Source organism: Falco naumanni, chromosome 4, assembly GCF_017639655.2.
Source record: "Falco naumanni isolate bFalNau1 chromosome 4, bFalNau1.pat, whole genome shotgun sequence".
NCBI classification, from domain to species: Eukaryota; Metazoa; Chordata; class Aves; order Falconiformes; family Falconidae; genus Falco; species Falco naumanni.
The window spans coordinates 39,066,447-39,092,141 of NC_054057.1; the positions used below are offsets into that span (position 1 = coordinate 39,066,447).

Consider the following 25,695-nt stretch of genomic DNA (forward strand, 5'->3'; position numbering starts at 1 on the left):
CCACTAATACCAACCCTGATATTACATTAAAATAATCTTATTACCCATTCATTATACAAATTGGGATGTTTACATTATACAATTGGGATACATTATGCAAATAAATGACCATTTATTTTCAAATTGCTAAACAGGATAACGGTTTTAATAACAATTCAGTGCATCTCTGAGGTATCTGTAAGGAAATGCAAATAAGGGAAAAAAACAGTAATTCATAAACAGGAGTTTATCTGTCCACACCCTTTAATTTAATGCAACTATTCTTAGTCACTATACCAGCAAATCCTTGTTCTTCAGACTGATGCTGACACCATCTTAATCGCTGAACAGCTGCCACAGATTACTGAAGCATTTCTCTATCTCAATTTATTATCTACCCAGTATCAACTCTCACACAATAATAAACACCTAAGGAAACAAGGCAGCTAGCAGACCTGTTTTAAAAATCCCTACTTAGGCTGACTTACAGAAGAAACCTCAAAATCGGGTTTCTCAGCATCACAGGACAATGCTCTGAACACTGGGCTTTAGGAAAGCTTTTGATTTGCTATACATACTGAACAACCATCGTGCGTGCCTGAACAGCAAATTCTGCAGCCAGCCACTGGGGTGGCAAATTTGGTCCAAGTCCTGCATCAGGTACTGGGAATTCTCCTTCCCATTAAATGAGGAAACTTGTAGAAACACAGAAACATTTCTTACTCCAGCTTCAGTTTACTGACAACACCATTCCCAGTTTACTATCAAGCAGGCAGTCCGGCTTTACCCATTTACAACAGCAAGAAATTACTATCAGTATCTGTTGTGAAATACCTAATGCAGCTTCAGGCTTTTAGCTTCTCCAGGTGGTTTCTCTGTGTATTGATTATTCCCTCCTCTGACAGCAATTTAAATTGGTTTGTCTCATGGCTCCTTTGTAGTGACCTGGAACATTTTGGCTGCCATATAGTCTAAGAGGAGGAGAAAGGTTTCTTGGTTTCTGACATGATCCTCTGCCAGCTCCCCTGCTGACAGCTGAGGTGCCTCCCCCATCTTGGTATTTTGCCTCTTCCCTTAAGTAACAACAGTAATCCACAGCAGAGATTGTTAGCTACGTTCAGAAACCCCAGGGAAAACGTGACTACATAGTTACCATGCCTTAACAATGAAAAAAAAATGCAGCTTTAAAAACTACACAAAACACTTACCCTCTCCCAGTAAGCATATATATAGCAGTTTCTACAGATGGCTGTTAAGATCATTCTGTTCTGATTAGGGTATTAATTGTCTACACACACTTACACAATCCTAAATGCTTTGGTTAGGTGGCAGCTGATCTCAGAGTTTGGAATCTCAAAGGTGCTCAAACATTGGCCTCTTATTCCTATATAGTATTTAGCTCCTTCTGTTTGGCTTTCCAAGGACAACTGAAAGAGACTTGTTAACAATGCTGGTAACTGCTGTACTTTGAAAACAAGAGAGATACGCATTCTTGGAATATAGGATGCAGTGAAAGGGATTTTAGACCCAAGGCCAAGTTCTTTTTTTAGGATGTTTGCCTGCAGCTCCTGCTGAAGTCAACTAGAACTACTAATGTTTATCCAAGGGCAAAATTTGACATACAACATTTACTTTATGCTATACACAAGTCTAAATAGGGAAAATATGAAATGCATAACTGAAAACTAACTGTTAGGTTTGGACAAAGCAGAACTGAAAGGCAGTAGTTGCACAAGTGCAGGAGCATAATTTAGTTTGCCATAGCCCACGTGCAATTCCATTAGCATCTCTGCTGGGGTGACACAGCTGACTAGATTTCTGCCTAGAAATATTGAAGGACTAGTGGGCCAACAGTATGGACAGCAACTCACGACCTTGCTCACTCCTCAGGCATTCCCCCGAGCCTCACACCCTCAATCAGGTAGCACCATGGTGGTCTTCTTTCTCTCAGTGCGAGTAGGAAGGAACTCATGTTACCAGCAACATGGGGCGAAGGGATTATGTTCATGGTGATTTACAGCAACCTGCAAATGATTCTGTAAACAGCTTAAAGCTGCTTTCAATATACAAAAAATACTGAAAATGTCCACATTTTTTTCTTTGCTGAAGGTCAGCTTGATTCTTTTATTATATCTGCTGGCACAGTAAAGTGTCAGCATGTTGTCTGCATGTTGTTGCTTTAATTTCTCCATAACAGAAAGAGGTGCAGAAAGAATAAAATATAAAAAAAAAAACCACAAAACAACCACCAAATAATAATCTCAGTCATACTGTCCTAAACCAATGTAGTTAAAGCCAAATCCTTTTTTATGACAGACTTTGCAAGAACCAAGCAGTAATTGCCTTGTTTTTCTTGTGTTCATTCAATGAGAAATGTGAGTGGCTCTTATGAATTATCTGCATGATTATCAAGGTTCAAGAACTGAAACCAAAATAAAAACAGAGTATTTGTTTCCAAAACAAGCAACCACCCTTCAGAATTTATTGGCAAAAGAAATAAAAGTAGTAAAGATGTCACTCCTCTGAAGTGCCAAAGTACCTCTTGTTCAATCTGCTCATTTGGGGCGCAGGGTGGGACCAAAATTTGAAAGAATCCTGCTAGGAGGTAGGTGTTCAAATACATCCCCCATATGAGAAACCAAGTCCAGAATTTGCATTACCTACATTGCTCTATTGTCTGCACACTCAGACAATGTCTAGACAATTCTATTGTAACAGTCTCTCTGTGCTACTATTAGGAACAGGAGCTGTGCAAGAATTACTCATTACAAGTCTTAAATGCAGACCTATCTATAAAGAGAGAGGGAGGGCAGAAATATCCCTCTGTGTGCATATATACATATATATATATGTATGTATATGTGTGTGTATAAATATAGGTTTATTTTTTAAAAAGCACAGAGTAAGTTACTGAAGTTAGTAATGCAATTCATTGTGCTATTTGTGAAAAACTGTCAACTAACACACATCTCTGGACTCTGACAGCATTAGCTAGTATACTGTACTGGTCTAAACCACTGGCATTACAGCATGGACCAACATGAATGCTATCACAACAAATCAAAGATAAATATATATGAATAGACTATCTAAATTTTGCTCTATGTTTTTTTTCTTTTTTTGAAGACCTGTTTCTGTACAAAGTCCAAAAAGTCAATAGGAGTAGCGAGTGCTCAGGATCTTTCAAATTTAAATTGCACTGCATCTTAAGGAGACATTCAGTGAAGTTTTCTCCCTTGTTTGCACTTACCTGAAAACTTCGTTTTAGTGAACATGTGAGATTTTAAGGAAAGAGGAAAGGACTATAAAACTTTTTAGTTAATGACAAACTCCTATTACTTTATTTCAATGATGAGTCCAGGAATAAGACCCTCAGTAAGTTTACAAAGAAAAAAAGTCACATTTAAATAGTTAACATGTCACTTCAAAAGAAATGCAACAGTGCCTCAGGGAAATTTGGTTTTAAAGCACACAATGTATCACACAGCACTCAACCCTGCACAGGCACAGGGATATTTATGCACTGGGTTATTGGAAACTATTATGAAAGGTAAGACTCCTATGCTATATGCTAGTATGTACCTGCAAGGGAACTAACATTTCTTGAAACAAGTTCTGAAAATGCAAATTAAACGTAGAAGTGTAAATTCCAGAAAGATTAAGCAATCCCAAAGACTAAATAAAGTTACACGTCTTCACCTTCTTCCCCACCGTTCCCACCACTGTTACACAGGCAATATTTCAGTTCTCAGCGTACATGGTGCCAACACAAAGGAGGTCCCAAGATGGTAGTTTGGTGCTGCTGTGCACTTTACAACTCTGAGGTCTAATCCACCCCTCTCTAGCCCAACTTTGCATCTGCTTCTGCAGGGAGGAGAGGCTGGGCAGTGGGGACAACCCTACCTGCTTCCACAGAAGAAAGGCATGGATATGGGTCATGCTCTCCTTCTGAGCATTCTCTTCTTGTCCCAGAAAAGACAAAAAGTAAAATATTTGTAGATTACCAGGCAAGAGAAAAAAATTGTTGAAGTGGTTCAACACACCTCAGGTAGGGAGGTAGAAGAATACGTCTCGGCACCAATTTGTATTCAGGCTGTAGGAAAATACTTTAGCCTCTCCAGAAGATCAGGTAAGCAGAAAGCTCACAATAAGTGTCTCAGCACTGAAATAATGCAGCCCCAAACCCAAAAGATATACTTTTAGTAAAGCAAGTTTACTATCTCACCATATTTGTGTTGGCATGAATACTGCAAAAGATTAAAATGATACCACCTCTCCCTACCTCAACATCATCTTGTTTCTTTTCACACATCTATCACCAACCCCCTTCTGTACTATGTCCTTGAAATCTGGTACCAGCAGCTTTATCCATCAAGCTTTTGGGGTAAGCAAGCCACACAGGACCTCAGCATGAAATGTTCATTTGTTAGAAGCATAATCATAAAGAAAGGTTCATCTTTTGCCCTTCAGGTAAACAGGTCATATTCCAGTTTTTATACCAGTGAAATCCAACACTCAGTATCTGAAGGTCTGCATTCAAATATGATTAAGATCTTATCAGGCTAATTTAAATAAGACTTTGATGGGAACGGCTGAAATGGCATCAGCCAGCAAACCTGTACGCTTGGACCTAAAGTGCTTCATTTCTGCTGTCTAGACAGAGCAGGACTGCAATGAAGGTGAACTCAAATGACCTTCACAGCCCAAAACCCAATAAACACACATGCAAGAACCTGGTCATCAAGGGAACAGCAGGAATTCATTAGTATCAGCTCCAGTCTTTCAGATGCCCAGCTGCGAAACTATCCCAATCATACCACCAAAACCGGAAAATAAGCACATTCAGTAAGAAGTGATGAATTGCACCTTTTGAATTCCCACGGTCTATCTAAGGAGACAGGCAAAGGGAAGACCCAAAAAGCGTAGCTGCCTAATTCAAGTGGCAACACATCACATATTTGCAAACCATCAGAACATTATTATATCTGTTCCTATTGTAAAATTTCTAGCACACCAGAAATCCATTAGCAGTGATGTTCTGGCAAACCACCAAAGGGAAACACATCCTCTTATACCAAAAAAAGAAATTAAGATCAAAGAGTGATTATGGATAAGTACAGGCTAAAGATCAGCAAGCTCACCCAGAAAATACATTGTAATGTAAGATTTAACAATTCTTCCAAAAAGAGAAAGACAAAAGAAACCCTCTTACTTTGTACCAAAGCAAAGGCTATGCATATATAAATGAAAAGCTCCAGCCACCGTTTTTCATTAACACTGGAAATGTATTTATATCAATCTCTTTAGCTAGACTTGGCAGCTCTTTACAGTATCATATTCAGCATGCTCTTGCTTTTTCTCTGCAGCTTCATGTTTTGTGATTTCCACTTACTGATGAGTAACTTTGCAGAGCGAAGTAAAACAAACCACATTTATTCCTTGGCTAATTTCTAGGAAGTTTCCTCTGTAATCAAACTGGCCACTTGACATACACAGAAATGCATTGATAATCTGAAGCCTTGGGATGGATTCCTGTCTCTAAAGTCATTGGGAGAATTCCTTTGCTTCTGACAATTAAGTAAAAACAGAGGTGATGCTAAAACACGTGGCATGAACATAACAAAAAGCTTTCTGTACCTTCAGTGACATTTAGAAATAGCTGTCCCTTTAGGAAGTGGAGATACATCTGATTTCCTTACTTTACTCTGAAAACATGCATAACTCCATTATACAAACATTACATCAAGCTCATTTTTTCTCCTTTTCTCTCAGCGTAACTTCATTGACTACTATAAAAATTTGACAGACCAAGTGGAAAGTGTGATTCCTTATAAGAGCAATAACAAGCAGAGAGACAATTATAATTCTACTGTCACCGCCAAGGCTGTGTCTGTGAAAGGAAGACTGAATGGGTGCCACGATGAGTACCATGTTTATAGTGAGAAAAGGCACAGTTTTGCCCTAACTGAACTGCTTCGTAGAGGGAAAATCTGTAAGATGTAAATTTTTGGCTGACTGGCTTAGGAGAACCAAAAGATAGCAAATATTCACAATCTTCAAAAAGACAAGGTGGTTGTTTTTTTTCTTTTAAAATGATGTATTAAGTAATCTCCACAACATTCCAGAGTCTCAGAACTGTCACTATAGTATATTTGATAACATGCAACCAGGGGCTTAAAACCTGTCATGCCCTTTGGACATGGATGCTTTCATTTTGTTCTTCTGAGGCAAATCTCACATCTTGGATATTTAGGCCAATCTTCACTATGTCATCAGGAGGGGGTTTACTTTAGGGGATGAGTAGTACATCCCACACATTTGCAACTCTTCCTGTATGTTTATACCCTCCACAATAGACTCTTCAGCAAGAACAAGGAAATCTGATATGAGGTAAACACCAATGGCATAAAAATATATTTGGCTCTTAAAAAGCTGGGTTTAAGTGGTTTTACTTCTTTAAAAAAGGGAAGAAATACCAGGAGCAAAAAATTGTGGAGATTTTTTTCATTTGACCTTTTACATCTCAAAAAAGGGCAGAAGCCCAATTTAGAAGAAGTATCTCTTTGAAGGTCATCTTTAATAAAAGTACAAGATAATTCTTCTCCTTCATCTCACTGTGTATCACACCAAATGACAGCATTTTATTTCCTCTGAGATTGCAGAAATAAAGTAAATGGAACAGAATGAAGATACATAAGATACATGATAAATACTCTCTAACATTGTTTCATCATTTTTTTTTGAAGAAATAGAACTATTATCATACAACCACTTCTTCAGTCAATTGATAAAGGGATCTTTTCTGGCCTACATTTTTTTTTTTTTTTTGTATTTTTATGGTAATACAAGTACATTTCATCCTCCTTCATTAAAATGCTTGAAAAGAAACAGAAAAGGGATTTAAAAAAGAGTTCTTTTCAATAACATACCATAAAACAGCTACATGCCTCAGTGTTTCTGTTAGGATTATCTGACAGTTCATTTCATTACACTACTTCTTAATATATTGGTGCAAAGTAAATTTTCACATTTCCATAAGCCACAGATTTTAATGCCCTATTTGATAAGCAGTATAAGTAAGGTATCTTTCATTGCTTCATTCAACTACTACTGTTTCTAATGGAACTTGGACAATAAAGAACTAATACTAAATAGGAAGCAATTACATATTTGAAGAATTTGAAAGACATACTGAGTTCCATTCAAATCATAAGATATTTCAAAGGAAAAATTTTTATCATATAATTGAAAAAAACAGGAAATTTGATGGGGCATTACTAAAGCATCACAGTAACAGTGAATCACAGACTGTAAAGTCCAAAGGCCTGGGAAGCATCGGAAGAGTCCAGCTGTTTGAACCAAGAGAGGATCAGGCTACACAGCCAAGCCAACCGTGACCTACGCTGTGTCGACACAACAGTATCTTTGGGTTATATGCAAGTGAAAGGTTCACCAATAGGAAACTTGCCTATCAAAACTAACTTCCAACATGCCTGTCGACAATTCTGACCCATCCTCCATGGGGGATACCCTCTGACAAAAGGCAACAAGCCTGACTTGGCCCAGGGTGGGACAGGCATGAATGAACCCCAACAGGTGAGCAGTGCATCTGGCGGCCTTGGCCATGGCACCCCTGCCAGAAGGGAAACAGGGTGATGGGCAGGATCAGTAGTTTCCTACCAGATTTGTGTGTGCTAATCGGTGCTCCAGGATTTGAAAACCTGATTTTTGTGCATGTTTTGGAAGAGGAAAGAAGTGTCCCCATATGGAGGGTTCATCACACTGGGTGTGCTTCTCATGCTAATGCAGCCAGGAAGAGAACTGGAGCAATGTGGGCAAAGCCTTCCAACTGAAAGTGCAGAATTTGGTTTGTTTGTGGTTTTCTTCAAGGAAACAAATTTTCTGCACTAAGATGACACACTTGTCTGTAAATGAGGTTTTGCCACTAGCAGGCCCAAACCAAATGAAAACAATAAAGACTGCACACCATAAAGTCTGTTGAAAAAAGCCTGTTTCCAGCCATTGAGTGAGGAAACATCAGCACACCCATCTTGAATCTTACCAGGAAAACACATTAAACAAATGCAACACAAATCTCACAATGCCACAGAAACGAATGACCATAGACTTCACAGGTAGTACCTTATCTCTGTAATCCATACTGCAAAGCAAGCAAATGAGTACATTGCTTTGATACAATAGAGTTCATGTGCACAAGTCAAGCGCTGTTATTTGCCTGAGAAGACATTCTGTATGTTAACAACTTTTTTTTTAATGCTGCCCGTTGATTCAGTCTCTGGACTGAAACCACATTTCTTAAGTAGAACTACTATCCCGAGCAGAAGAGGGCTGAATAACCTAGTGCTCACATAATGACCTCATGGAATTAAAGACTGTGAGTTTGTACGTTGATGGTTATTCAGCCATCCATTAGGTCCTCCAATTCCCCCCAGAAAGCCCAATAATTTCCATTTTCATTCTCTGCATCTTTAATCCTAGCTCCATGCATCACTTGACTCCTTGTCTAGAAAAGGGGATTCCAATTCACTTCACTGCTTTGCTGAGGAAAGTACCTGAGCCCCAAGTGAAGAGGCCCGCAGCACTTCCTTTGCTTCTGTAAGTGTTATTTTTAATGCACACATAGAGAAGGTCATGATGCCAAATGAGTTCTCAAGGAGAAAGTAAAAATCAGGGCAAAGCAGCTGGACAAGACAGAGAGAGGCAAATGAAGGGAACTGTACCAGCAGGAAGGCTGCCGACTCAGAGGAGATGCCCTATAAATGACAGCATAGAAAATACCTGCTATTCTCATTCCAGTTCAAGCATTCTCCTCTTTACTACCCTCTTCATATGTCTTACTCTGACTAGTATTTATATGTAACAATTCATAAGACAGTCGTAGTGTTGGAGCCACAGTGGTCTGACAATCTAAGTGACAGAAAGATAACTGCTTCTATTAGACCAACTTCTACGGCTGTTGCTTGCTTTTGTAAACACAAATCCCATTCTACCTGTTAAACCACAACCCAATATGGAAATTGTTGGAAAGGTCAATGGTTTGGTTTGTATTGTTTACAGCAGTGGCAGTAACGTATATACAATCCAAAACATTCAAGTAAAAGCTCTGGTACCCAAATTAATGTTAGCATATGAGGATGTAATTCCATTTCAACAGTAAATCCAGAAATTACACTTTGACTATCATAGTCACTTCCTAAAGACTAAACCAAAAATACAATTAGTTTTTCTTTTAAAGTCTTCCATAATGGCTAGAGGTCATGTGATTGTTAAAGTTACTGCCATTTTGGAGATACTTGGCACTTAGAAGATAAATTCATAGCCACTGAAACACGTTAAGCAATTTGATTCTTTCTCTAGTTTAAGCCATTTTACTTTAAAGAAGATGCTAAATATAGCATGATTATCTGTACATATGAGGTATCTCTGTATATGTGTGTGTAAGAGACATAGCTCCTAAGTGAACTGGTAATCAAAAATAGGTTCAAGAAAGAAAAAATTATAGTAATAGAATGGTAATATCTTGCCAGAATAATTGATAATTGTTTTCCTACACACACACACGCAAATACACAGTAATACATTTTCTGTAATTTCGTGTCAAAAAAATTCAGCCCATGGAAATGCAATTTACTCAGTGCTGATAATACCATATGTTTTAATCACTCTAAAACAACAAATATTTTTTCCAATGAATGCAATTACCTAAAAGCAGTAAAATATTCTTTATCACATCCATTAAGAGGAAAACAAAGGACTGACCTTTCCAGAAACTTTTTTTTATGAGCTAGGAAAGTAGCTTAGAGGGGATGCACAGATTTTGTATATGCATATATCTTCAAATGCTATTTTCCTTAGAAGTCACAAACCATCGAGCTTTAAGTGTTTCAGAATCATCAGGGGAATTATCTCACAGGTGCTTAGGATTACCTTACAGTGACATACTTGGAAATAATAGATGAATGAAACAAATTACCTTTTTTGTTCTCATTTTAACCAGAACACCTATTAAGCACTTGGAAGCATTTCACAGACACCACTGAAACCTTCCATATCCCCATCCAACCTAAGTCAGTAGCAAACATGTTGATTTCAACAGCTTTTACCAGTAGTTGGTGCTAAATCAACAAAAAAATTCTATTGACAATAATAGAGGAATAATTGTAACAGAAATTTGTTAACCTAAAACTAAATTACAGTATTAAGAAATAAAATGTAATGGACTTACCAAAAGCAATTTAACCTTTCCAAAAGAAGTCTTAAGCATAATAGGACACTACACAAAACAAACTAAAGCAAGGTAATAAACTTACAGATAATTAACACAGGCTTATGGAAAGTTTTTCCTGTCAAAGTAACCTGATATTTTTCTTGTACAGGATTACAAATTCAATAATAGTAATAGTGATGATACAGTAAGATCAAAGAAAAAAGTTTGTATTTACTAAAAAGTCAATTCCAAGCTTAGAAGATGGAAGTTTTTTTAAAAAATAGAAGGAAAAAAAGAAGGAAAAAGAACAAAAAAGAAAGAAAAAGAGAACAAAATCTTGGGAGCTACATAAACACGTGCACTGATTAGAATGGTAAAGTTGTGCTACCTTTATATATGACACTGTCAAAACGCAGTACTGAATCTACAATCCAGCAAGGATACCGATAAATCGGGGAGGTTGGCAAAAAGGCACATAAATTATTAAAGGACTTAAAAGATGCCATTTTATCAAAGATCCAGGAGCTGAACCTATTTAATATAACAAAAAGAAGGCTGATATGCTTGCTATACATATCAAGGTGGGAGGAAAACTCAATGCTACAGGGCTTTTTTAGTCTAAAACTAATGTTCAAACTTTTATCACTGAGGGTAATTATCTATTTAAGCAATTCATATTTTGACAAATTCTTCATTCCTATACCTCAACACAAAACTAAAAAAGAATAAAAATATCAAACCACAAAGGGCAGGAACCCTTAGTGATAATGCTACGTAGGTCTAACTGCATAATTCCAGGCACCTTCCCTAGCCTTAGGATATGTTTAGTGATAGACTAATAAAACCTTAAATGCTTGTCTTACCTTTCTTTGTCTTTCAGCCAAATGAAATTAGCTGGCAGAAGTCTCTACAGAACTGCCATTTTTCCTTAAAGATTAAAAAAAAAAAAACCTATAAAACATTAAAAAACAGTTTGTACAAAGTATGTGTTAGCAAAGCAGGCTAACACAAATGGAGATGCAGAATAATCGCCTCCCAAAGCCTCCCAAAGAGCAAAATAAGCAATAGTATCAGGGAGAAAGTGTTTCTTAAGTCTGGTTTGCAATTATGCCCATACCAATTTTTCCATCAAAGACTGGGAGAGGGAGGAAATGACTTTGCAAAATGGGGTTGTGAAAGAACAATCTTGTTGGGTCAGCTGGGGTTCTGATCACAGAGCACATGAGAAAGAGGACTTAAAAAATAATTCAGAAATAATGCAGAACATGATTCAGTAGCTCATTCAGGAAAGCTGAACTCAGTCTATATAGTGCTACCCGTAAATTGGTATATTATAATTAAATTTTCAGAGCACTCTCATATGGTGGGGAAAAAAAAAAAAGAAAAAAAAAAAAAAAAAGAAAAAAGCAGCAGCATTATTTTAAGTAAGAATCAATTACCAAAATGTGATCATACCCAAATGGGGATCCTTAGCCTGGGTACATAGGGCATGAATAAGGAAAGCCAACAGAGCCTGAATTCCCTCCATCCCAATAAATTCCAGCTGCTAATGAGAACAACTGGGAATGTGTGCAGCCAAGGCATTCATTATAATAACTAATAAGGGATTGAGTTGAACTTTAGGGAGACCCAAAACAGCTTCAAGGAAGAACCACTCCTCCTCAGGTTTGATCTGACCATCACTTACCACATGCTGTTACCAGGAGCCATTACAAGAGTAATGGAGATATAAAGCACGGAGTACTTTTTGAGCAGGAAAGGCAGACGGGTCCTCCCACACCCAGCAGCACGACCCATCAGGTCACGTCACATCACACAGAGGCCTGCAACCGCACACCCATCCTGTGGGTGCCCAGGGGGAGTGCGAGACCCCCCGGGGCAACGCAGGAGACAGACTTACCAGAAATTCTAAGTGTCACAAACGGTGTAACTGCATTTTTTAAGCCACATCAGGAAGCTAATCTTTCTGAATTCCACGCAGCCAAATGTTTACAATTTAGAGCAAATTTAGGAATATGTTTTTCATTTACAGCTTACATGACACATTGATATTAGTGTTGGAGACCATTTGCCAAGAGAAATTACAGGCAAGGTTTCAGCAGTTTGTCTCTTGAAAAACCTGGCACTTGTCTGTCAAGCTGCCTTTTATTTTGGTTCTGTTTTCAGGATTTTTTGATGAAGTTTATGAACTGATTCTGTAAGGTCTACAAAACTCTAGTTAAAAGACATTCCTAATAAAAATTCCCCACAAGGCACGAGGAACGTCTGTATCCTTCTCAGCAGAAGCTGCAAAAAACATTCAGTGACAAGGCAAAATAATCAATTCCTAGAGAGCCAGGAACCTGCCTGTTAGTAGCACTTACAAGAAATAATTTAAATTAAGATTGAAATATACAAAATATCTATCAATCTTTTCTGAAGAAGCTTCTCTGGTTTTGCCTACCTTTTGATAAACTAAAAGAAAAGGGCATTTATTTTCCACATAGAGAATAAAGTGATTGCAGAATTTATAAAAATTGCCTCATTTGAAATCTCTCAGCCTTGTGAGGGTAGTTTATCGTCGTGACCATCGATTTATACACAGTGTTGATACTCTTCTGGGACACAGTCAGGTGCTTGACAGTAACAGAAGATGTGTGAGCTTCCTGAAGGGGTAGGGTTTCCCAGCACACCTGGCCCAGCCTACTACTTCTTTGTAGGTTATTTTCCACTAACACATGGACCAGAGGAATTAAATTTGTGTTGCAAAAAGAGAAAGCAGGTGGCAATTATGCTCCATCCTAGTGACTGTCACCAGGAAGGACAGAGCAGTCCTGAAGTGCTGAATATAAGCTTGAAACACTTATTTATGCTTGTGACCCTCCAGAGCACTTCCCTATCACCACGAACCTGAGGATCTCAGGCTATCAGTGTGTTCACCCTCGCTAAAAAAGCCATGATCAGGGAGGGCTGCTCTTGTTACAGCATGATGGACCAGGGCACACGCAGGTGGCCAGGTGTTCCCAGGAGCTTTCTGAAGGCCAAGAGTCTCCTGAGCAGGGCAGCTGGTGTCCACCCTGCACCTCAGAAGTGACCACGATTCAGACTCAGACTCACGAAACGCTCTCTGCTCGTCTCCATGACAGGAGACACCAGAGCCCTCGTATGAAGGATGACGCTGCAGCTAGGAAGGACAACTTAGTGCTGCAGTTTGATTATCCTTCTTGCCCAACATGGCTACCACAAAGTGAACCTTAGGTGGTCACCCCATGCCGGGGCCTTTCCATGCTCCAGACAAACATAGCTGCTGTAGTTTTTCCAATTAACCAACTTGCAGCATGCTCCTCCCCGATCCAACCCCATGATCACAGCTTGCCTTGGGCCATCATGTCATTAGTTCTCTGCTGTTTCACAGGCAGATGAACACAACCCGGTCCAGGTCCCCTCAGACAGATCCACGTGGTCCACAGGTTCCTAGTGAGCTCTGCTGTTTAATTGCATAATTACAGCCCAAGGTGAGAGTGTAAATGGACATGTGGCTACATTTAAGAAGAAATATTCTGCACAAAAAAAGAAACAGCCATTTTCTAAGCCACAGATGCCATCTCAGCATTAAAAGCTTCAAGGGGAAGGAATTAAGAAAATGAACAAATAAGCGTATTTGATTACTACACAGCTCCTGCAAAGTTCCAGGTTGGGCAGTGCGAGGTTAACAGTTGGACTCTATGATCTTAAAGGCCTTTCCAACCTAAACAATTCTATAATTCCATGGCCAAAGCCGGACACATGCTGGAGGAGGGAAGGCTGCAAGCAGCACCTGCCTGTGCAGCCCAGCAATCAGGCCCTGGGTTTGCTGATCCTGCAGGCGGCAATAACGAAAATGGGCACCGAAAACAGCTCCGCTGGATGCAGGACACCAAGGCAACGGATTCATAAACACACTGAGGCAACTAATACACCCCAAACCTTTGTGTCAGGGATTGAACCTTTTAAAAACACAACTGATTTGATCTGCAAGCTCCTTTGTAAATACTTCTGCCAGTTGAACAGGAAAAAAAAAGTTTTAAAAGAAACACTATCTTAAAAAAAAACTCATTGTAGAGACACTATGGCAACTCGCAGAAGAAAGGAAGAGAGAACGAATGGTGAGGTATGTAGAGAAAATACCACCATCACTGCAAAAACTGAAACTAAACTGTACTACATTGTAATTATATCAGCTTATTATTATTTTTTTATTATCATTCAAGGCAACGTTTCAGTGTATCTCACATCTGCATTTAATGTGAACAAATACGCACTCAAAACTGGTTGAGATCCAAAATAAGCAAGAAGAAAGCATGCAGATTTCAGTGTGAAATTAAACTGTAATGCCAGCTGGAAATCTTTTTTTCCCTTGCTCTCACTCGCATCCAGGAATGACAGAACGTTCCCTTCCTGGGCCTCAGTATTGCTGATGTCTGAAGGGTCAGTGTAAGGTCTGCTTTTTTATTTTCCTGCCCACCTCCTGTACCTTCCCAGCTTGTCCCACTGCAGAGATCAGCTGCTGGTTGCAAGCCACTGTTGTGAGAGCTGGCAGAGGAAGGGACTAGGAAAGGAAAGCTGCTTCAGCGAACACCCAGATTCAACAGTAGCATCTCCTTTAGTGAAGCAGAGAGATAAAACAGAGGGTATCAGGTAATGGGGGAAGAGAGACAAGTAGGAGACCATAAACATTTCTGCCAGCCTCAAAGGTGAGTGTACAAAAAGTTGTCAAGAAAAATGTTGCAAGAAAAACAAGAAAGTTGAGTGGTACCTATGATGATGGCAGAGGAGACAATTATCCCTGATGGAAAAAGAAGAGAAAGCAGTGTGTGACTCTTCAGAAAGCTGAGCAAGAACAGAGATAGGAAAACAGAATACAAAATACAAAAAGGTAGGTAACAGGGGGATGTATAACAAAGCACAGGCAAATGCAGCTGAGGAAACAGAGCAACAGTTTGTCAGATAGAAAGATGGATTTGAAGGGAATAGAGAAAACAATGCCCACAAAGAAAGCAACAAAAGAAGAAAATCTATTTGCAGACAGACATCAGGGGGGCAGAGGCATATTTTAGATTCTGGGGTTTTTTTAAAAGCTCTCTGTTTGCTACTATAATTTTTAACTTTTTTCTTCCATAAATTGCGGAACCATATGGAAGAACGAACACTTTCACTGTGACTGGCCACCACTAACTAGAGATGCTCCTCACTTATCTTCGGATGTACAAGCTGTATACATCAATCTTTAAACAGCACGGAGACTCAAGAAAGGTTATCAGAAAGGAGAGCCTCTTGCTGCCTTTGTCAGTCTCCTATGTATTTTACATCACTTTTTCCCCCGCTCTGTCCCCCATACCTCCTTTAACAGTCCTCAAATGTGTATTACACGTAAGAGCTAATTTTACCACAGGGGCCTGCTTCAGCACGCTTTTGGTGTTAGCAGGGGTTCAGTTATAAATATTAAGCTGGTATTTTTTCCAGAGAAGAACTTGAACCTTGCTCCTTACAAGAATTCAACTACTTTTCAACTATAAAGCTACTGTGGGCTAAATTTGCAAACCACTTCTCAAAAAAATTAGTGATTTTCTCTCAAGACCCTTAAAAAATACATACAGAATATAATATGGATAGTAAGAATTGCAACAGAAGAAAAACATACACAGAATGAAACAGATTTTTTCACAGGAATAATAATAATTATGAATACATTTTAAATGTTGCTCTGGTATACTTGCCCCTCTTTTTATTTGATGATCTGCAAATGCCGTTCCACAGGTAGTTTAAATTTGATTCAAATACCATGATTGAAGCCAAGCATCTTGATTTCCTTGCTGCCTTCTTGTTTTCATTTTCCACAATTTGTGAGAGTACTTTTTTCACATCATAAAAAGCATAGCTCCTCAAGAAAAGTTCATATTTAAGTTGGGTTATGGCACTCTTAAGAACAATAAGGATACATTCTGATAGTCTTACTCAAACAAATACTGGTCTAATAACAAAGACAATAAAATAATTACATAAAAATAGGATCCAGCTCAAAACAAATCAAATTTTAAACTTATGTGTTTGTGTGTGTGTTTATGTGCATATGTACATGTGTGTAAACAAAGAATGCACCCACAGAGAACTGCTGCAGCTCATAGAATCATATCCTTTTCATATACCGTTAGTAAACATCTTTACCTTTATTAAGATGACCTGAAATTCATACTGTAAGGACAATCCTGACCTTTCAGAAACTGTGACCACACCACTGATCTGACAGCCAAAGTATAAATAGGTTTGTGCAACGTACTCTCAGTAAGGTATAAACATGCATACAAAATTGCTATTTCCAACAAACATTTCAATGTGGAGGATTTGGTGCTTTTCGGCAGAAAATTTTCCCTCTAGAATTCTTTTAAAATGCATTTGTCATAAAATCATACTTTTAAGCCAGCCTCTTTCCCTCTCCTTCCAGCAGCACAGTGCCTGTGCCATCTGTAACCAGCAAGGATTCACATGTGGTTTTTAACTCGTCAGTGCACATAAAGAAATTGCCAGTGTTTAAAATGTGTTTACAAGTGAAAAAAACTGAAATTTGAGTGTCTCCCATAGCAAATGGTAAAGGTTCATCATTATAGCAGAAAAACTTGTAGCAATTGAGCACAAACTCTTACACTAAACCAAGCAACATCAATTATTAGGAGCTAGATTACTTAACAAAGCATTTCTATTTACTATATTATTTATTATCTTTTCACTTCAGAGCAAAAAAACAAAGCAACTCCTATTTTAAAACACCTGTGCTAATAGGCTATTTCAAAAACTCCTTACTGAAAGCTACACCAGATTTCACTTTAACTCTACTATCGTTCAATCTTTCCTCGTAGACTGGAGTTCACAGTGTGCTACTGCCTTATAATGCTCCTCTGTTCCCAAAAGACCGTAAACACATCCGGAGAAACTTCATTCCCAACTATCCATCTCATTCTTTTTTGAGGATTAGCTGTTGTGCAATTGCTGTCTCTCCAATACTTTACACTAGGTTATTAGAATGCTAACAGCTACCAGTTTTCAGCAAATCCATCCTTTAATATCCAGGAAGTCTCTACATGAGTATAGTCATTTGCCTTTATGGTAAACTGAAAGATGACAAATGAAAGTATTATAAGACTGAAACATTATTTACACTGCAACAGCTACTGAGTAGTAACAATAGGAGTATCAAAGCCTAGAAGAGTACCTGAGAAAATAACAAAAGAATTTAAAATATACTACTAACAGATGAACTCAATACCTAGAAATAGCATTTCTGCTGTAATACAGCCTCTAAAGCCTCCACTGGAAAATTACATTTCACAGCCACCAGGTCTTGAACAAATGTGGAGTAACATACAGTCATTACTTACTGGTTTAGCGTCACATCTAGGATGAAAGATGATCCAAAAGCATCAACCTGGAAGCTGGCTCGAGCAATGTGGGTAGACTGCAATATTGAAAAGACTGGAATTAGTATTCAGCCACAACAAAACATATCATACAGGTTTATGAATGCAGAAATTAAATACATTTACTAAGGAACAATATACCATTAACCAAATAAAACTGCACCGAAACAGACAAAGCAGTCTATGATAACAAATAAAGATCTGTTTTCTGAATGTACAAGGCTTATTCAAGAATTCCCAACAATGTGGCCCATGACTGGGAGTAATCCCCCATCTCAGTCCATTCACACCATAGGCAATGGCTCTCTGAACTTCCATTCTGGACAAAACCCTACGTGAAGTGGAAGAATTCCCCCGGCTAACGCGTTACTGGTTCCTTAACCTGACTCTGGACACACACCGGTGGAAGACAGCTCGATGCTACTGGTTTGGTCAGACCAGGATACATTCACAAATCTCACTGGCACTACCTGAAAGAAACTGTTCATTCAGACAGACTCTAATTTAAGCCTATATAGCAAGGTGATAGCAGGGGTCTAACATCTGATTAGTTGCATCTTCTGTAAAGCTGACTCACCACCCTGTAGCCCGTATCTCTTCCAAAAGGCTCCCAAAACACGAGCCCCCTGAGCAGTCACTAAAACCAATTAAAAATGGGTGCTAGAGAAACATCTCTTTCTTTCCTTCTTTCTTTCTTTGTGCCATACATTTTCCCTGAGTTAATTGCTTTCATTCAGTCCTATAGAGGACAAACACTGGAAAACTTTGTAACTCGATCTGCCAGAAATAGAACATTTATTCTAGTAGCAGTGGAAGAAAACACTCAGCTATCCAATGGAAACGCAACAGTTGTTTCCAGACCTGAAAACTCCCAAGAAACGGAACAGCCATGTTATTTAACTAATTAATAAGAAAAGCTACTTTCAGACATTTTGGATCAGTTTCAACTTTGTTCTTATTTTCTTTCCATTGAAATCTGCACATTAAGATTTGAAGCATGTAGACAGAGGAATCTAAGAGGAAACACTGAAGAACCACTTACAACTCTAAACTACACTTCTCTAAATAAATACAATACAGACTGGTACAACTGTAACAAATGATTTATTGAAAACTCTGGGAAACACAGGACAGGATGGGATAATGTGAATCATCAAATTCTCCCTCTCTCTAAAACTACTGGCAGGCTTTCAATAGCCATTAAATCCAGAAGGGTTGACAATACCAGTTTCCCTGGAAAAGAACAGCAGCAAGGACACAGAAAGTTGAGGGAATCATGACTTTTTTGTTTATTACATTCTTAGTTGTGCTACAGCAGAATTTTTTCTATGTCTACATCTATAAGCATAAGAATAAATAAGTAAAAAAGACAATAACCATGAATACATATTTACAAACAGTTGATTCCTTTAAGAAAAAAAAAAACAACAGAAGGCAGCTTCTCTCATTAGAGGATGCTCAGGCTGAGTGCCTTCTATAAAACTGCCTAGCTGTGCCACTGCAGCACACCTACATGTGCATAATGAGGAATTCCACATATTTACATCACAGTTCAGAAGGATGCAGTATTAGCTGGAAAGCTTCTTAGAAGCCCGCTCAGTAGATAAAATTCACACAGTCAGACATCCTTCCAGCTATCCCCATTACATACAACCTGCTTTGTAGCACAGGCCACCGGTCTTCGCTAAGTGGTTCTTGTAATTTCTGGATCATTTAAGAGCAACTCCTTTGAACAAATATATAATCTTTGACCAACTAACTTAATATAACATACAGTTTACCTTAACTGGGTAAATCATTCCAGTGATTAATTACCATTGATATTAAAAGTCTACTTACTATCTAAAAAAGCCTAAAGAAATAAAAAATAAAAAATAAAAAATAAAAAATAAAAAAAAAAAAATAAAAAATAAAAAACAGAAGCTAGTCCCAAGTGACCCATGACACAGCCAGCTGGTATCTACAACGATGGATACCCACAGCACATATGGACACCCACATGTAGGACCATCATTTAGCTGGTTTTGCCCTGCAGCAGTTAGCACAGCCACAAATACAGAAAAAAAAAAATCAACAAATTATCATGTTAGCATTTGCATTTCTTTCCCAACTCTCAGGCCGCAGAGTTTGCTTTGAATGATTTTAAAATTCCATCTTGTCTTGCTAGTTTTAGGCTGCTGCTCACAAAAAGGATGTGACAGGCTGAGAATCAAGTAAGGTACAAGGGGCTGATGCTGGTTTTGTCATTTCCTTGTTCCACTGCAGCACGTCTGCAGACCTTGACTAACCTTCATTTGCCTCCCTGCACCACAACAACCATTTCTGACCAAAGGTGTAATGGCAGCCCAGTTGTTCACTTTTCATCATTACATTAATAAACGTTAAGAACATTCTACAGCATTTTAATTTTTGTTTGTTAACACAGCTACATATGCCATCTTTAGATCTCTGCACACAGTATAACTGAGCCTTCTACATGACCATATGCTGGTACCAAAAGAGAATTTTTCAGTAAGAAAGAATAGAAAAAGCCTAACTTAAATTTCTAAATGTACATATACTAAATGTAGCATTTGTCATCAAAATGTATTCACCTCATTCACTATAAAAGCAAAAATGACTATGGTTTTTCAGTCTGGTTTGGTTTTTAAATGCTAGGGATATTGCATCATATTGATTTGGTCTGGGAAATTTCCTTCCTTGAATATGTCTCTAAGATAAACAACTACAAGGCTAATGTATTTCTGAGGTGACCCTGGACCACAGTTATTCCCTGACAGAAGCTGTTAATGTGGAATTAAGGGAAAAAATGCTTATTAATAAATTAAGATGAAAAACATTACAGAGATGTAACCACCTCCAAGACAAGCGGTGCAAACCCAGGAAGTTTACCTTTAGATTTAAGCTCAAGGGCAATCAAGCATATCTCAACTGCATCTCAAACCTACTGAGACACCAAGATGCACATTTTGGATAGCCAGACAAACTCAGCCCTTTCCAGAAACTGCAGCCCTTCCTTCAACTCCAATACGTGGTTGTAAAACACCGCAACACTGCATACTATGGGATGTTGCTGAAAATGAGCAGTTCTGCCCCATCCAGGCCACGTGTTCCCACCTGCTCTCCCTTGTCGACTCATGTGACTGCCTAGAACGTCCGACAAGCATCAGAAAATTAATCGTTAATAGAGTGGATCCATCTTCTGTTGGACAAATAAGCTGATCCAAATGAACTACTCATGCTGTGACTGTATAGATGCAATAGAACAAAGCTGGAGGTGACGTGCAAGAGAGAATGAAGAGGAAGAGAGATTCCCCCTTTCAATGACAACTAATATCTCATTCAGCCTAACAAAAACCTGCACCTTAAGAGTGCAAGCCAGCACATTTTCTTAGGATAACAATTCCTTTGAATATCTAGTTAAGAACCACAAAATAAAGAAATGTATTTTTAAAAGTCTTGGCTCTACGCTATTTTTAAGCCTACCTGCTCAGTGAATAGGTTAAACGGCCAGCTGCAAAGTAAGCTTACACTTACAGACATACGTCAATAAAAGAGCCCAAAGCAAAGAAATAAGTACTTTTATTCCACCTATAACACCTCATTCATGTAGAAGTGACAAGACAGACACCTGCAAAGGCTCCTCTGAACCACTGAAGCAAGACAATCAATTATGTCATTCAGTTCTCAAACCAAAGAATCTTCTCAGAAAATTTGAGGCTTTTTCAACAACCATAGGTATGACACATCAACAGCTGACAACTGAGTCACAGGGAGTTCTTGGAGACCAGGAGGGATGCATTCAATGCTGAACATGAACAAGAGCCAGGAAAAGAGAACCTAACGACTTAATGGAAGAGCGCAGTGCCATGCCTCCGACACAATCAAAAAGTCCTGAAATTTTAATGTCATGCAACTGAAAAAGGAAAATATTGATAATAACTCTGAAATTAGCTGCAGTATTGCAGATGCAATTTCTAGTACCACATAAAGCATATTACCCTGCAAGCCTCTTCTACAGAAAACACTAAGCATCCCATGCACCTAATGCCCCTATGTGAGAGCCAACTTCTGTCAAAATTTGCAAAGTTTAAGCATCTCAGTGAACGTTTGAAAGGAAGCAAAAGTAAATGGAGTGAAAAGGATTATTTCAAATCACTAAGCACAAAGATATTTTATCTAAAACAAATATTAAAAGCTTGAATCCCAGAAAAACAAAAGTGGAATGCAAACCTTCCTGCCAAACCAAGAGGGATGCAATTCCAATTATTTTAAATCACCTGCTCCGTGCCTCAGGGATCACTGCAGTAACAGAGGAGATGGACAATCAGTAAGCAAGTATGACTATTTATTATTACAAAGAAACACAACAGAGTAACGATAATTTCTGATACAGCCCCTTCAGCACCATTGCTGGGGATCAGCTTTCTCCAGAAACTGGCCCTGAAGAATAAGCACCTGCAAAGGGAACACACATACATGAACCGCAACCAACACGTATCATTGCAGGTCAATGGTGAGACTCATAGCACTGCACCGTAGGCAACCTTAAATACGTTTGGAAGACTTTCATTTTAAATAGGTCAAATATTTTAACCAGCACTGAAATATTTACAGACTTCACACTTTCTTTAATAATCAAAGTAACAAGAATTTTGAAAGGAAGTATTTTAGAAATTTTCCTCACATAGTGTATAATCAGTTGGGTGTTGAAAGCAGCATACTAACATGATGACTAATCTTTTTCCTCATTAAAATAAGGAAAAAGAGAATTCAAACTATATTGTGATATAACGTGCAATTCCTCATAATAGATGTTTCTTACTTCTGAAGTATCATTCATAAAGCACTTAGATGTTTCTTAGTAAGTTTTGCTGGAAGAGATACCAACAATTTCTATCAAAAGAGAACAACATCCTTTTTAAAAAAATTGATGAGAAAATCCTATTTATATACTTGACCTTTGAGGTAAAAAAAGTTTATATTTACTACTATTTATAGCATTGTGGTTTCTAATTAGAAGATTCTGATCGAATTTGTAGACTTGAAGGAAAAGCATCAAGAGAATCAAGAGAGAAAATAATACAGAATGTTACAGCAAAAAAAGAAAATCTAGGCTTCAGAGCTTGTAAGAACAACAAGGTTTTAGAGCAGACATTCTGGGAGTCAGTCACATTTATAAAATAAGAGATTCCTTACATATGAATTTAATGTCCCCTCCACCCCATGTTAATAGGAGAACAGAAACCATTAGCTTGTTAACATCCCTTTAAGTGTGTAAAATGACTGTCTCTGAAGTTCAGTAAGGACACGAGTAAGTCCATGGGAAATCAAAATAAATACGTTGATATTAAATGAAAAATTAAACATTTTATGCAGATGTATCTAAAAAGAATTGGTAACTGTGGTTTTGAAAATAATTGTTACACTTAAATTTATGCTACTGTAAAGGAATATAGTGCTAATAAGCACATGCACACATTATAAAAAGATTATTTTCAGCCTCAGTTGTGTTGTAATAAATCCAGAGTTATGCAGTATATTCTTGCAGTATGTAAAATAAGAAATGTGTTCCAAAACTTACTTTTCTACTTGTACTGGGAAGAAAAAAAATAAAAACTTTGCTCAGAGACACTAGGTCTAATAATAAAAATAAATATCTCCAAGCCAAATAATCTTTTTTAAAAATACACAATAAATTATAGATGCAACGTCATTTACTCAGGTCTTCTCTATTGCCATTTGCAAACATCTAGTTTTAATCAACAGTCAGTGTCACTGAACTGGACTCACATATCACAGCATATTAAAGAACTGCAAAATCTCATTTTTACTTGCCCTAGCATTCTCAAAATATTTATAGGCACTCATTTAACATATTAATCATCATTATTTGTCATTCTTCATACAAGCTCTCTCTTTTTAGCCATTGTGTAAATCTAAATATCTATGGGGCTTCCGGGGGGGGCGGGGGGGGGGGGGGGGGGGGAGGGGGCGGAGCGAGTTATTTAATGAAAAAACTGCAGAATAGAATCATGGTTCAATGAAAAGGCTTTTACAGCTGCATCTTTGCGGTACATTTAGTAAACAAGTCATTTATTCTGAGGAAAGCCTAGAAATAAGAAAAGATTTTAAGAGGTCCGTGTTCATTTTTGAATCCTGGATCACAGATCTGTTCTCCATGCCAAATGAGGGTGGGGCAGAGGGAGAGTTAAACACCATCAGCCGGAGTGTGGTGCCATGGCTCAGTTCACTTCAGTGGGGTTTTGCCAGCTCTCAGCAGTTGAAGATCTTGACAAAGTCGTAAACATGACCTAAAATAGCTTTTCTCCGCATAAACATCATAGTATCTATGAGATCAGAGTCAGAAGCAAGGACTACTTGTACCTCTAAAATGCCAGTAATTACTCTTCTCAATAGTAAAAAAAAATAAATATTTTTAAATTATTTATTTATGGATTTGAAATCAGAGGCTGTTTGAATTTACTCAATATGGTAAAGTAAAACAGGTACCCAGAAAAATATGGATGAGGGGAGCTGCACCAAGATAAAGCAGCCCTGAGCAGAAAGCAATGCAATGTATTACGCAGGTGTCACTACAGCAGATCCAATGCCCGGGTAGCAGCACGGATCCTTCTGAGGTTCTGCAGAGGTGTGATGCCAAGCTCCAATGGACTAGGCTGTATCTGCTCGCACATCTCACCCTAGACCTTCACCCGGCACTCCAAAACCATGAGCATCTTTGAACAGTTACAATAAACTAAGGAAAAATAATTCTTATTTTCCCTTGAAAACTTCTCTTCTTGCTATCCTTCCTTGCCTCCACTTCATCTCCCTCAAAAATTCACCCAAGGTTAAATGATGGAGCAATGAAGACAGGAAAACTATCAGGCTGTCACTGCCAGCAGATTTAGCACAAACTAACATTTGATCTCACAGATCTAAAAGGACAAATTTAAGTACTTGAAATGGGCAAGATGCTGCTTCCCAAGAGGCAACCTAACACTTGTTTCCAGCACCAGGAAAATCCCACGGTACCAGGTCTTACACTCACTGTGCTTTTAAGTATAGAGGGTGATGTTAATTTGACTTCAAGAAAATTTTAGTTATAATTTTTTATTTCCTATGAGACCAATTACTGTAACTTCTGTTGTTGTGAAAGTCTCCATATCCTAGTGAATGGAGGAACCACAAGAACCTTTGGGAAGTCATACTCCCTTTTTGGATCCTTTTCCTTTTTCTGAAAGAAAAGTAGCAAAGATTCAGGCATAAAAGGTCATATTTAACTAATGTGCAAGAGGTCTTAAATACATCGCTATTGGGCAAACCCAGAAAAACTGGTGACTGCTCAACCTCTTGTTTTTCAAATGCATTTGACGAGTTTCTTCCTCAAAGACTAATATCTGGGAAAAGTATGACCAAGTATGTTACTACAAGGGTAATTGATAAAGTACTGGGTTACAAATACGCAACAAAGGAAAGTCATGAATGAAAACTTGCAAAGGTCAGAGCGTTTTCCTACCATAATTCATACAAAAACTGTGATGACTGTTGAAGATCACACTTCTAAAACCAGACAGGGAGCAGCACAGACAGCTCCATGACACGGGGACACCGCAGTTTCCATTGCCCCCCACAGCAAGCATGGGTTTCAAAGGGTCAGATACAACACGAAGAGCAGTGCTAGAAATAGCAGCAGTAGAGCAATGTGTCCCATCTATCTCACTAGATGCTACAGGACTGGACTGTGCAGGTGAATCTTCTTCCTTGTGAAGAAGCGTGAGGTCAGAGGGAAAGGATTCAAACAAGGAAAATCTGTCGTCAATGGAATATCCCCTGTCCCAAGGATGCCTGGCAGTTTCAAGCGGGCAGAACCCAAACGAGCCACTACTCTTGCACAGCTGCAGCGTGAGGGGCAAATAACCGAGGCGCAACGCATCTGCAGGGGGAGGGAACACACAATAAGGGCAGCAAGTGCAGGCAGCACTTGAGGATGAATCCATCTGGATCACTGCGTCATTCAGCTGCACAAAGGACTATTGTCTCAAGGACACCATT

General features: G+C 38.4%; 1 protein-coding gene across 11 annotated transcripts in view; it reads right to left on the reverse strand.

Moving 5' to 3' along the window:
• The window catches only part of ADAM22 (ADAM metallopeptidase domain 22), a 138,221-nt gene that overhangs the window by 100,149 nt on the left and 12,377 nt on the right, over positions 1 to 25,695 (reverse strand). For all 11 annotated transcript variants that reach the window (XM_040591636.1, XM_040591635.1, XM_040591633.1 and 8 more), the window contains exon 3: positions 17,599 to 17,675. In XM_040591636.1, coding sequence (XP_040447570.1) covers positions 17,599 to 17,675 — 77 coding nt within the window. The remainder of the gene's footprint in view (positions 1 to 17,598; positions 17,676 to 25,695) is intronic.